At 41.4% G+C, this 14,119-nt stretch overlaps 1 protein-coding gene across 12 annotated transcripts in view; it reads left to right on the top strand.

Moving 5' to 3' along the window:
• cep170aa (centrosomal protein 170Aa) overlaps positions 1-14,119 on the top strand; it is a 128,822-nt gene that overhangs the window by 55,892 nt on the left and 58,811 nt on the right. For 11 of the 12 annotated variants that reach the window (XM_048601222.1, XM_048601223.1, XM_048601219.1 and 8 more), the window contains one exon: positions 11,646-11,795. The exons of the other annotated variant lie outside the window; for it this stretch is intronic. In XM_048601222.1, coding sequence (XP_048457179.1) covers positions 11,646-11,795 — 150 coding nt within the window. The remainder of the gene's footprint in view (positions 1-11,645; positions 11,796-14,119) is intronic. 12 annotated transcript variants of the gene reach the window in all.

Here is a 14,119-nt window from a genome sequence, read left to right as displayed (position 1 = left end):
GTAGGACTACTGTTATTGCTTCTGTACTGTGAAGAAATCAAAAAGCTAGTGCCTTGGTTTGTCCTAGCCCCAATTCATGTGACAGCATATCTTTCTGGAAGTTAAAATTTTGTTGATTAGACTAGTTATTATAAATTTGTTTATAAAGTTCAAATGAATGGTGAAGTTACTGTAGTGGACTAATTAAACCTATATTAACAATGGCATTCATTCTTCTGCAATGTCATCCAATAGTAGCTGTTTACATAGATTTACAGGTTTTATTTTGATGTTTTCCACAAAAATTAAAAAAACTTAGCAGAAACTTTTGATGTTTTAGGAGCATATCCTGGAATTCGCTAAATTGACAGTGGGCGTTGAAAGATGCAGTCTGTTGATACATTTGACAAAGCTGAATTTGTTTCCTTTGTTCAGGTTTTTGGTTTGATAATTTATGTTCGGCTCACCAAATCATCTCCTGTCTCACTATGGTTTCATTTGAGATTTCTTTGACTTCTTGAAAATACAAATTCTTAACTTATTTTGACAGTGTTTAAATCACCTTTCTTTTGCTTAATCTGTTCACTAGAATCAATGCCGGTAGTTTTTGTTTCCATCTGATGTTCCATAGTAGAAATGCTTCATAAAAATAATAACCTGGCAACACCTCAAACAGTTGTTTGAGCATTTATGCTCACACAAGCATTAGGTACTAAGTATATTTATCAGCTGTTTTCATTCTCTTTCATCCACCAAGTGATGACACATCAGTTGTCAAAAAGCTTGCATCCGTTTTTGTGACAATGCAGTAGAAGCTATTCTTTGCAAGCAGACATAGTCTTGTCAAATCAGATGCTGAAATAATTGAAATTTTACTTTTTCATCTACCATTCTTTGGTTTTACATGTCTTCTACATCCTTCAAAAGCACTTGTTTCATCACAATAGCTATATTTTGCTTAAGGCTTGTGATGCCATGTTTTTCCTCAATGAGGTTAAACATTGCACATGAAGAGATCAATAAAGTTATAAAAACAGGTTAATAGTTCACTTTTAAAAGAAAGGCAAAGTGATTTGTTTTTGTAGAGAATTGAAAAGTGCAAATTTGTTGAATTTTGATAGAATATTTGCCAGACCATATTTGGAATATTATGCACAGTTCTCCTTGCCTGATTTTAGCAGGCACTTGATATGCAAAAATGGTTTCCTAGAATGAGAACCAGAACTATGATAATACCTCTTGAGAAAAGATTGAACAGATTGGGGCGGTTTTCTTTCAGAAAAGAGAATGCTGAAGCATGATCTGAGAGAGGCCTTTATGGTCATGAAAGGGTTTTCACTTCAGTGGAAACTGAACTGGGAGCCATAAAAAAAGTAAGTCATTATTGAATCCAATTAAGAATTTAGCAAAAAACTTCTTTAAAGTTCCACATTCTTTCTATTCCATTGTGATATAGTTGGGAAAATAACATAAGATCAGCTTGTATGTTAATCTTCAGAGAATCCTGGACTAGGACTCCAAATTCCCAAAATGCTTCAGATTTGCGAAGGCTCTTCCCATTTAGAAAAGAGTTGACACATCTATTCTTCCTAGAAATGTACATAACCTCACACTTTCCCACATTGTATTCCATCTGCTACTTCTTTACCTGCTCTCCTAGCCTGTCCAAGCCGGTCTGCAGGCTGCCCACTTCCTCAACGTTACCTGACCCTTTAGCTATCTTTGTATCATCTGCAAACTCGGCAACAATGCCCTCAGTTCTTTCCTCCAGATGGTTACAATTTAACATGGACCTCTGTGGAACTTGATCACTCACCAGCTACTGAACTGAAAAAGACACCTTTATCCCTATTCTGCTTTCTGCCAGTCAGCAATTCATGTCAGTATCTGCACTCCAAATATGATCGGCACTTATTTGGCAGCCTGTGTGACACTTTGTCAAAGGCCTTCTGGAATTCCAAATAGATCACATCCACTGGCTCCCCATCATCTAACTTGCTTGTTACCTTCCTCAAAGAATTCAAGCAGATTTGTTGGGCACAACCACCTCCCGACGAAGCCATACCAACTCAGCCCTGTTTTACCATGTACTGACAAGAGTATGTTTCTTCTTCCTTGGGATGAATTTCTGCTCTGCCTCCTGATTTTCCCCAGAAATACCTGCCATTGCTGTTCCACCACCTTCCCTGCTAGGATCACATTCCATTAAACTCTGGGCAGCTCTTACCTCATGTCTTTGTAGTTACCTTTATTAAATTGTAATACTGAAACTTCAGATTCCTGCTTATGTCTCAAACTGCACAGTGAATCCATCATAATATGCTCATGAACTCCTAGGGCTTCCTTCACTTTAGCCTCCCCTAATCCAGTCTGCCTCATTACACATCATCAGATCCAGAATTGCCAGTTCCCTGGTCAGCTGTACGACAAGCTGTTACAAAAACGCCTTGTAGACATTCCATATGTTCCTTTTCTTGGGATCCACTGCCAACTTGATTTTATTTTTCCTAGTCCACCTGCATATTGAAGACCCCCATGATTATTGCAGTAGTGCCTTCCTTTCCTGCCTCCTGATTTATTTTTTGCACACATCCTGACTACTGTTAGGTAGCCTTGCATAGCTCCCATCAGGACTTTTTTTTCCTTTGTGGTTCCCCAAGTCTACCCACGCACGTTCTATGTTTTCCCACTGTCACCTGCTATCGACTTAATTTCATTTCTTGCTGACCAGGCAACCTGCCTGTCCTATTGGTAGTTCTGAGGAAGGGTCACCAGACCCTAAACATTAGCTGTTTTCTCCTTCACAGATGCTGCCAGACCTGCTGAGCTTTTCCAGCAATTTTGTTTGTGTCTTTTTGGTAGGCTGTGTATCCTTTGGATATTTAGTATCCCTGGCAGCTGTGTCCCTGTGATACCCACATGTACCTGCCAATTTCAGCCTGCACTACAAGCTCATTTGCCTTGTTTCATGTATTGCATGCATTTAAGTACAGCACCTTCAGTTCTCCATAGTGATTCTTTTTCCCCCCTTCTCATAGCTGTCCCCTTATCTACTGTGCTTTAAGTTAGATTCTATCCTACTACTTGTTCTGGAAACTTTAACAACTTCTGCTGAGCACCTGCCTCACTAACTACTGTCGAATAACTGGACCCCACCCTCCGTAGTTTAAAGCTCCATCCACAGCCCTGGTCGTGTTATTTACCTGAACTCTGGTTCCAGCATGATTCAAGTAGAGCCAATCCCATTAGAACAACTCCCTCCTTTACTGGTACTGGTGCCAATGTCCTGTAAATTCAAACATTTTTCCTATAGCAATCTTTTGAGCCACACATTTACTTTTTTAATCTTGCTGCCCTGTGCCAATTTGCTCTTAAGTTCAGGTACCAGTCTGAAGATTATTACTTTTTTTGGTTCAACTTTAAAATTTTTAGCTCCAACTCCTCTCACTACCACAATAGAATCTCTTCGTACCTATATCGTTGGTACTTATACAGACAACTGGATCTTTCTTTCCTTCCCCAATTTCTCTTCACCCAGGCACACAATACAGCCTTTGGGGCTCTCAATCCTGGCCACTTGGAACAGTGTCTATTCTCTTGACTCTACTATCCCTGATTGCAACAACATTTATTCCCCCTCCCCCACCTTGTATGGCTCCCTGTAACAGAGCTGTGGTCAGTTTGCTCATTCTTCTTACAGCCCCCACTCAACCACACAGGGAGCAGGAATCTCACTCCAGCAAGGTCAAGGGCTGAGACTCCTTTGACATACCTTCTGGATCCCTTAAACTGCCTCACTTGTAGTCATACCCTCTTGTCCCTGACAACTAACCAAGTTCAATGTAGTTACTCTAAGGGATGTAACTGCCTCCTGGAATTGTGCCCAGGTAACTCTCCTCTTTCCCTGATGCATCAGTGTTTGAAGCTCAGACTCTCGCTCATTAACTCTGAGCCAGAGTTCCTCAAGCATTCAACATTTGCTACAGATGTGGTCATTGAGGCACAATGGGTTCCACAACTCTCATATCATACAACACATCACCTAGCCTGGCATTGCTTTTTTAATTACTTGACTCTTAAAAATCAAATTTAAAACTGTGTACTGGTCTTTTAGTTTGTAGCCTGGAAACAGTTCTCTTATTTACCTTAAATTCTAAAGTAATGCATAATAAACAAATTAGTAGCTATCACTAACCAATGAACCTACAATGTACTTGTGACACTGTTTTGTGTGCTGGACCCCTACTCCTGGACTTCAGTTTATCCTGTTAAAGGAAATCTTACAAACCTATGAGCCAAAAAGGCACCTCTTCCCTCTGCACCAAATTCCCACATGGCCACATTGCTTCAAAGTTCCCTGAACAATATACTCACTTGAGCTGTCTCACTCCAGATGTGAAATCTCCTTCCTAACTGTGAAGCTTAGTGATTGTGTGTTTTTAACAGGCCCTTAAATAGGCTGAGATGAATCTCAACTAGTTGAGCTTCAATAGTAATTAATACCTATTCAGGTTTCAGATGATTGACTGATAGCTGCCAGTTTTTTTCCCCCCCATGTTGTCTGTAAATTCCTTGAACTATATAATCTGGCTTCACAACCATGATTTTGTGTGTGTGTGTGTGTGTGTGTGTGTGGTTAAATTTAGTTGCGTAGGGCCACTTCACATGGCGTGCACAAACTTGCGTGGGTTCCCTGGAAGAACTGTAGATTGTGCTTGTATGGCCTAATTGGGTTATTTCACTGGTGTCATCAAGGAAACCTAAGCTGTCTGTTCAGAAGCAGTTCAACCCTGTCTCCATCCAGGGAATTGATTGGGGTCTGCTTGAAATTGCCTGAAGTGGCACTATAACTAATGCATCTTTTTGTTTTTTGCTTAACTGTAAAGAAATTGTCAAATGTTAAGGAACTGCTTTATAGATAAGTCATGAAGATTTTACATCAATCTTGCGCTGGTATATCTTCACAACATTTTACAGCTGGCTACACTGATGGCTGAATTGTCTGGCTGAATTTTATGGAGGATGGAGCCATTAAAGGATTAGAGACTGATGAGCATTGAATTCCCAGCCTCTGTACTTCTATAGCTCTCCTGTCAGTGGTAAAGCCCAAAATTTTTATGGTCAGGGACTCCATGATGAGGATCCTGTTGAAGCTCAGGCACATGGTTAGGCCTTCTCTGGCTGGGACTGGCGTTATACTTGGCACAAAAATTGCTTGCCAACCGTCTGATCAAACTTGGATGTTAGCCATGTTCTCCTGTAAAGTGGTATCAGAGATAGTAAAGTGATGTGTTGGTTCATTGCTAGAAGAGATAGAAGTGTAGTTTAAAAACTAATTCATGAGTGACTCTAATGACGTTTGGGATTACAATGCTGTCCTGAAGGAATTCTGCGGTCATATCATAATATTGTGATGTTTGCATTCAAAAGCCACAGGTGTCATACATGATTACAGCATTGGGCCTGAAATAACTCCCGCACACTCTCTGCCTCAATTTGCCTCCTTATTCAATTTCCATGGTATTATGGTAGCTTAAATGCCGTCTTGATATCAGAGGCAGCTACTTTCCCAACTGTTTTAGCATTTATTTGTTACACCAATCTCTGGAACATGACACTGAATCCATCTGCTGCCTTGATTGTAGATACAAACTGATAACAGAGCTCAAACTGTTAGCAAGCAGAATAATTGTGAGTAGGTGTTGCTTGATTGCACTATGGAAGATTTCATCTGCTACTTTCCTGATGTTTGGTAAGAAGATGATGGGGTGGTTTTTGATTGAGTTAATGATGGCCTGTAATGCATGAATAAGATGTGTTGTCAGATAGAGATCAGTACCTTAGCTGTGTTGAAACAGTTTAACTAGGAGACCAGCTAGTTTTGGTGTTGAATCCTTCACTATAGTTGGAGTATTATCATAACCTAAAGCCTCATGTAATCAGTGTACTTCACTTCTCAATCTCATGTGAAGGACACTAAATGGACCAGATGTTGGCATCAGTGAAGATGGAGATCTTGGAAGAGGGCTGGTAGAATTATTTACTAAGTGTTTCTGGCTGAAAAAAAAGCTTAAGCATTTGAATTTTTTTTCAGCTTTTTTTTTCATTCTGAGGCTGGGCTGTACCGTAATTGAGATTTGGACTGTACACAAAGCCTCCTTCCTCTTTTTGTTCCTGGATTGACCAACACCTTTTGACAGGATATGGCAAACTTTGCTTTGATTCTCTGACTGTTGTTTTAGTAATCTGCATTTGATGTCGAGCACGTGGGCAGTGTTCTGAAGTATTTTCACCATGTTAGTGTCTCAGTCTAGTGTGGAGTACTTTCCTGGCACAACATACTACATGCTGTATTCAACCAGAGATAATCTCTCCTGAACTGTTTATTTATTTGGGAGAAGTGGGTGTCATGGGCTAGGTCAGCATTTATTGTGTATCCCTAATTGCCCTATCAAAGGTGGCACTGAGCTGCTTGCTTGATTAGCTGCAGCTTTGGGGTGTAATAACATTCATAATGTTGTAAAGGTGGGAATTCTTAGATTTTAACCTAGTGACATTGAAGGAATGATTTGATATGGTTCCAATTGTTGCCAGTGAAATATTTGATAGACGTCTTGACTAATTTATTATTCATAAAATGTGTTTACCCTGGTGCTCTTTCTGTATTAGACAAACAAAGAACTGGTTCAAACTTAGTTATATTAAAATGCTCGCAAGTTGAAAAAAGCAACTCCTAGAAAACTTAAGTAAACTTTCCCCAGTGTAAGCTGACTGCCTGAAAAACACACACGCTATCTCCTGCTCTAGTAAACCTGATTGGGCTGCTGGATACAGTTCACTGAGCTCCATTGACAGGGCTTCTGAGGCTCTCTTAGTACAAAGGTGGGTCTTGCACGGAGTCTTTGCTAGCTGAGTCATCACTGAGGGAATGGCCACCAGGTGTCCTTTCTTATCCCTCCTTTCTAAGCCCTTCTGGAATGTTCTGTGACTTCAGCCAGTGGAGTCACAGGACAGCGGATTACTGCGCCCAGTAAGTTTTTAGACCAGGTCATCCTAAGTGTATCGATCCTCTTTCCAAGATGTGATTATTCCATTGTGCCAAGGGATCTAGCTGAACATGGGGAATACACAAACCTAAAGTCTCCCCCTATTGTTCTGGCTGAGTACCACTTAATGAGGTTTGAACACTCCTGTACAATTTGCAAGATAGATTTGGGCTGGTCCTTGTTTACCTTTGATCTGTGTTAACTTTTTAACCTCTTTGCATTCCATCAGCCCTTGCTTGCAGAAATGTTTAGCCAATTGTATGCTGGGCCTAGTAGTTTAGGCCGTTGACCACTTGGCTACAGAAGTTAGGATGGCATGCAGCTTGGAGGGCAACTTGCAGGTAATGGTGTTCCCATACAACTGTTGCCTTTGCCCTTCTGCAAATGTTGCAGGTTTGGAGGATGCTGTCAAAGAAGCTTGGGTTAGTTACTGCACTGCATCTTGTAGATGGAGCCTATTGCTTCCACTGTACCTCGGTGATGAAGAGAGTCAATGTTGAAGGTAGTAGATGGAGTGCCAGTCAAGTAAGTTGCTTTATCTTGAGCTGTACCTATCCAAGCAAGTGGGAGAATATTCCATGACAGTCCTGACCTTTGCCTTCTAGATAGTGGACAGGCTTTTAGGAGACCAGAAGTGAGTTACTTGTTGCACAATTCCTAATCTTTGATCTACTGTTGAATGCCCTGAGGAACACCCAAAGGATTGTTCATGGACTGAGGTGATTTCAACAACAGCAGCAAACATCTTTTGTCAGAGGTTTGACTCCAAGCACTGAAGAGTCACTGCTACCTACCACGCAACCACCTCCCCACCTCCCCCACCCCCCAACTCCAACTCCTAGAGTTCAGCTCCAGTACTCCAAATTGTACCAAAAATGTAATGAGGTCAGGAACTGATGAGCCCAAACTGAGCGTCATTGAATAGATGTTTTCAAGCAATTACTGCTTGATTGCAATGACACTCTTCATTACTTTATTAGTGTTCAAGAATAGATTGAGTTTAGTAATTGGCCTGGTTAGATTAACTTAACTTCTAGTGTACAAGATATACCTGGGCTATTTTCTACACTCATGTAGATGCTAGTACTGTAGCTATACAGGAATGGCTTGGTTAGGGGCATAGCAAGTTCTGGAGGCAGAGTCTTCAGTACCATTGCTGGAATGCTGTCAGGGCTCACAGCCTTACCAGTATCCAGTGGTTCCTTAATATCATGTGGAGTGAATCGTTTTAGTTGAGCACTGGCAGTTATGATGCAGGAGACCTCAGGAGGAGGTCAAGATGCACCATTCACTCTGTAGTTCTGGCTGAAGATAGATGCAAGTGCTTTACTTTTGACTTTTATACTGATGTGTTGGTTCCCCATCATTGAGATTGGGGATATTTATGAAAACACATCCTCCTGTTAGTTGATTAATTGTTCACTGCCATTCACAACTGGATGTGGCAGGACTGCACGGCTTTGATATGATCTGTTGGTAGAGCAAAATGATCACACAATCCATTACTTGCTGTTTGGCACTCAGTAATCTTGTTTTGTAGCGTCACTAGGTTGATATCTCATTTTTAGGTATTCCTGTTGCTGCTCTTGGAAGTAGCTTCTGTACTCACTCATTTTTTGAATCAAGGTTGATCTCTGGGTTGATGGTAGTATAAAGTAGGAAATGCGTCAGGCCATAAGGTTATAGCTTGTGATTGAATCCAATTTTACTACTCCTGATGGCCCACAGCATCTCTCAGTTGCTAGATCTATTGTTTGTGCCATTTAGCAGTGATGCTGCATAAGCCTCATTGTAAAACAGACTTTTGTCTCCAAGGACTGCACGGTGGTCACTCCCACCAATTAATGGATGTATTTGCAGCAAGTAGAATAGTGAGGATGAGGTCAAATAAGATTTCCCCTTCTGGTTCTCTCATCATTTGCCGCATACTCACTCTGACAACTGTGTTCTTTTGGACTCAACTGACTCAACCAGGGGAATTAAAAATTGGTCAGAGCCCCTGGGCTGCCCACATATTTGGAAAGCCTCAGTTCCAGTTACCAAAGCAAATCTTTTTCACCCAGCTCAAGGAAGGTACTTTAACAAGAGAAGGAGGACAAAGGAAGGGTTTCAAATACGCTTAGCAGGTTTCCCTCAAGAAGTACAACATGAATGTCAATGAGTGGGAGACCCTTGTTCAGAAGAAACCAACTTAGAAGAAACTCCTGTTTGATTGGACACAATTCTTTGAGAATAGCTGTTGGCAAGAGGAAGTACAGAAAAGGAACCAGAGAAAGGAATACCAGTTATTTTAAGGTCAAGGTCCAGTTTCACCTTCCAGAAGTATCTGCTAAATGTATTGCCAACTCTAGGATTGGGTTCATCAGCCATGCAAGGACCCACAACTGGTGACATGGAATTTTCTCGGTGGACAATCATAGTCATTAGTGAGTAATTGCTGACAGCAACTTACAGAATAGCTTGGGATTCTACATAATATTACCTACCTGTTTTCACGTGCCTCCTGTTTGCTCTCCTAATTGCTTTCTTAGTGAATGATTTTATTGTCACATACATTTTACAGTGAGAAAAACAGTAAAATACAGTGAAACGTATTTCCAATGTTGCCACAATCTGGCACCATTTTGAATAGTTCTAAGAAAAGCAAAATAGCTTAGAGTCCGTCACTCCTGAGCCTGCACATCAATGATAACCTGTGCCACCATCCACCTCCTCACGCCTCTCCCCACCCCCCACCCCCGCTCCTCTGTCTCGTCGCCATCTGCACCTGACCCACCAACAGCAGTCGCCTCTTGCTGCTGGGCTGACCTCATCTCTGTCATTGTGATGCCCTTCTGCCACACCTTCGCCGCCACCAGTGCCAGACCCAACCAACAACTAAGACGCCGGTACTCAGGCACGATCTTTCACTGGGCATACCACTGACGTCACGGCCGATCTTTGATGCCAGATCCCGTGCTCACCCTGAAAAGTAGGGGCTCACTTGCCGCCCCAAGTTTGGGTGGGGTCTGCTCACTGCCACCCCTAGGCCTGCACAAGGCCAGCTTGTTGCTATCAATGGTGAGTAAAGGGACATGTGTATGTAAGTAAAGTTTGAAAACAAAACATAAAGAGAAAAAAGAAAAGCAGGTGGATCAGAATAGCCGTATTCTGCAACCATCTTGACTCAGTGAAGTACCTCCCTGCATTTCGTGCATCAGTAGGTGCTCCAATGATTTGGTCCCTTTGTGCTTGCTGAAAGCCCCTCTTTTCTGGTGTGGAGTAGCTGTTGGAGACTCCCAGGTCAACTTCCTCATGACTGTTGAGCATTGTCTCCACCTCTGGTGGTCTGGTGGGACAGGGTACTCCCAGGGATTATGATGCTGTTTGGGCAATTATAAGGAATGGTTCCTGGAGAACGAGGGTGTCAGGTTGTTGCTAAACTAGTCTGTGGTACCACTGTTGCATGTTAATAAGTGGGAGTTTACAGAGTCAACAGGCTGGGTTGACAATTGCAGTTTCTAGTGGTAAGACTGATGTTGGGTCATCCACCTGGTTTCCTTCCTTTGTTTTAGACTTTATAGCAGTTTGCCACCAAGTGGAGGCCAAGTCATTGAGTGTATGTAAGACTGAGACGCTCTTGAATAGTAAGAGGATCAAAAGTTATAGGGAGAATGCGGTTGAGAAACATATCAGCCATGGTCAAATGGTGGAGCAGATTCAATGCACCAAAAGGCCTAATTGAGCTTATGGATACAGTTGGGTACCTTGCTGACTGTCCTTTTTAAAGGGCAGTTAGGAATTAGCGATGGATCTTGCATCACTTAGGGACAAGACTGAGTTAAGGCAACAGATTTCCATCTCTATAGGGGATCTGCCGCGGATTGGAACCCATATCTCCAAAAAACCCAGCCTGGGAATCTGAATTACTAGTCCACTAACAGTAAGTCTGTGTGACTGCTTCAACCTAGTAATGGACAAATGGGGAATTTGCTGGCCCATCAGTTTATAGACTGCACTGTATAATTCTGGTGTTTACTATCAATGGCCAGTTTTGGCTCACTAGCTGTCTGTTTCCAGTCTTATTTAGCATGATGAAAGTGCCAAAATGTATGATGGGTGATGTCCTTGTTTTTGAGATGAGAATTTGTTTCTGCTTCGGTGCTAAATGGCTCAGGCTGGCAGCTGCGTCCATCAGACTGGTCACCGCGTGTTTAGGGCTGAGAATTATCAGGGCAAAGGATTTGGCTCTCTGATGGAAGTGGCCTCCTTTTTTCCGTAAAATAGGAGTGTGTCCAGTCATCTTGCTGTTGTTTGGAAAATGTGGTAACAAGAAATTAGATGATTATTCAAGTGTTGTGAAAAACTAAATTTTAATGATGGAAAACTGTTCGATTCCATGTCATATTCAACTGTCTCTATTTTATTCCGTTAAAGTATACATGTATATAAAAATGAACAAAAAACTATCCTATCTAATCTTGCATTGGTGTGATTTTAGTAGTATATATTACAGTGCTAACTTAATTTATTTTTTGTATGACAAACTACTTGGAACAAGGAACAGCTTCTCAGCCCTTATTTGTTGGTTTTGTTTGTGCAGTTTATGCTTCTAATAAATTTTACTTATTCTTACAATAGGTATTTGGAATAGTAGATTCCCCCAAATACTCTGGTATAGCAAGGCCAATCATTGCTGAACAAAAGATCAAGTGGCAGCCAAATTCTACTGAACAAGCAACTGATGCAAGAAATGGAGAACTTAGTAAAGAGCTTTTGAATGACTCAGAGGTGAGTCATCTCAAGAAATATTGACAAAATGTCTAGAATTTGCATGAACATACTTGTCCCAAATCTTTCAAACATCAGAAGGATTTTTAAATACAAGGCTTTCAAGTCCTTAAGTTCTATCTGCCAGTTAACACAAAATCTTGCTGCATTTCTAAATGATGGAACTTCTTTCAATAAACACCCAAGCCATTTAGCCCAGGATGGTTGCAGATATCTTCATTATGTGTTACATTAGCTGATACGAGTTATGTAATGTTTTTGAAGTTGAGACTGATTGATGTATTTGAGAAAATTCTGCTGGTTGTAATTCAGTGACCCCTGCTAAGGTCCCACAAGTGATTAGCGTGTAAAATTAAAGTACTTGGGATAGGGGTAGTGTACTGCCATGGATAGAGAACTGGTTGACAGACAGGAAAAAGAGATTGAATAAATGGGTCTTTTTTTCAAGTGGCAAGTAGTGACTAGTGGCTGCTGCAGGGATCGGGACTTGGGCCTAGCTATTCTATATATATCAATGATTTAGATGAGGAAACTAAATGTACTATCTTTATGTTGCTGAGGATACAAAGCGAGATGGGAGAGTGAGCTATGAGGACGGTGTAGAGATTTGGGTAAGTTGAGTGAGTGGACATCTGCATGGTAGATGAAGTACAAGGTGGATAAATGCAAGGTTATCCGCTTTGGTAGTCAAAACAAAAAGACATTATTTTGACGAGTTGGCAAAAGCGGGAGGGCAATGAGGCTTGGGTGTATTTGTACAACAGTTGCTGAAAATAAGCATGCAGGTGAAGAAGTAAAATGGTGTATTGGCCTGAATAGCGAGAGGATTCAATTAGAGGATCAGGGATATTTTGCAGGACATTAGTGATACCATGGAATATTATGTGCAGTTTTGATCTCTATCCGAGGAAGAATGTTCTGACTATGGAGAGAGTGCAATGATTCATGGGAAGGTGAGACTGATGTATAAGGAGAGACCGGGTCACTTAGGACTACATTCCTTCTTCTTTAGAAGAATGAGGGTGAGGGGATTGCATAAAAATCTATAAAATTCTAACAGGACTGGACAGTGCAAACGTAGGAAGGATGTTCTCGATGAACAGAACCAGGGATCACGGATGTGCCATTCATGATTGAGATGAGGAGAAATATCTTCACCCATAGAATGGTGAGCCTGTGGAATTCTCTGTCACAGAGAGCATTTGAGGCCAAAACATTGAATACTTTCCAAGGAGGAGTTCTTAGGGCTAAAATGGTTCCGGGGAAATGTGAGAATGGGATACTGAGTGGGTTGATCAGCCATGATCATACTAAAATGGTGGAGCAAGCTTGTGATTTGAAGTGGTATACTCCTCTGACTTTTCTGTATCTGTGCGTGAATGTGGTCAGTGAGGATAGAAATTGACTCAATTCTACGGCTAAATTCTACTTCACCACTACCATCCTTGAACCCTCAATCTTCTTGTCCAGCATGCAGTTTTAAGCGAGTCAACGTTTCTTTTTCAGTCCCTGTCAGCAAGTCAATTTCTGGTCACCAAATCAATCCCTCTCCTCCGTGACTATCTGAAGCTGAAACAGCTGTTTACCTCTGATCTGCTTCTGCCCACACATCTGAAGTACCAAGCTGAACACTTAAAATGACCAAAGTCTGTCTTTGCCTAAGCTGGTTTGCTGCCAAAATCCTCTTGTCCTACCTTTTTTTTAATCTCAAGACTTAACAATTCCAATGTTTTTATGGCTGTCCTCCATAAATTTATCCTATCCCTTAAACAATCAACCTTAAGCTGATAATTCATTTCACATGGGCACTGACTGCCTCAGTATCTGAGGTATTGCAAATATCATTCAACACTGTGTGCAATAATCCATGCACATCCCCATTTCTGACCTGTTGTGTTAGAGGGAAGGTTACTTTTTTTAATTCTTTCATGGAATGTGTGTCACTGGCTGGGCCAGCATTTGTTGCCCATCCTTAATTGCCTTTGAAGTTGGCAGTGAATTGCCTTGCTGTAGGTAGATCTACAATTCCATTAGGTAGAGCGTTCCAAGATTTTGACCCAACAACAGTGAAGGAATGGCGACATATTTCCAAGTCAGGATGGTGAATGGCATGGTGTGAAGCTTGTAAATGATCCCAATCAAGCCAGCTTCTTTGTCCTGGATGGTGTCAAGCTCCTTGAATGTTGTTGGAGCTGGATTCATCCAGGCAAGTGGGAAGTATTCCATCATACTCCTGACTTGTGCCTTGTAAATGGTAGACAAACTTTGGAGAGATGAGATGCTCACAACAGGATTCATAGTCTCTGAACTGCTCTTGTAGTCAC

The sequence above is a fragment of the Rhincodon typus genome, chromosome 9 (genome assembly GCF_021869965.1).
Source record: "Rhincodon typus isolate 14 chromosome 9, sRhiTyp1.1, whole genome shotgun sequence".
NCBI classification, from domain to species: Eukaryota; Metazoa; Chordata; class Chondrichthyes; order Orectolobiformes; family Rhincodontidae; genus Rhincodon; species Rhincodon typus.
Note: the sequence above shows the minus strand (reverse complement) of the source record. Positions and strands in the feature narration are given on the sequence as shown.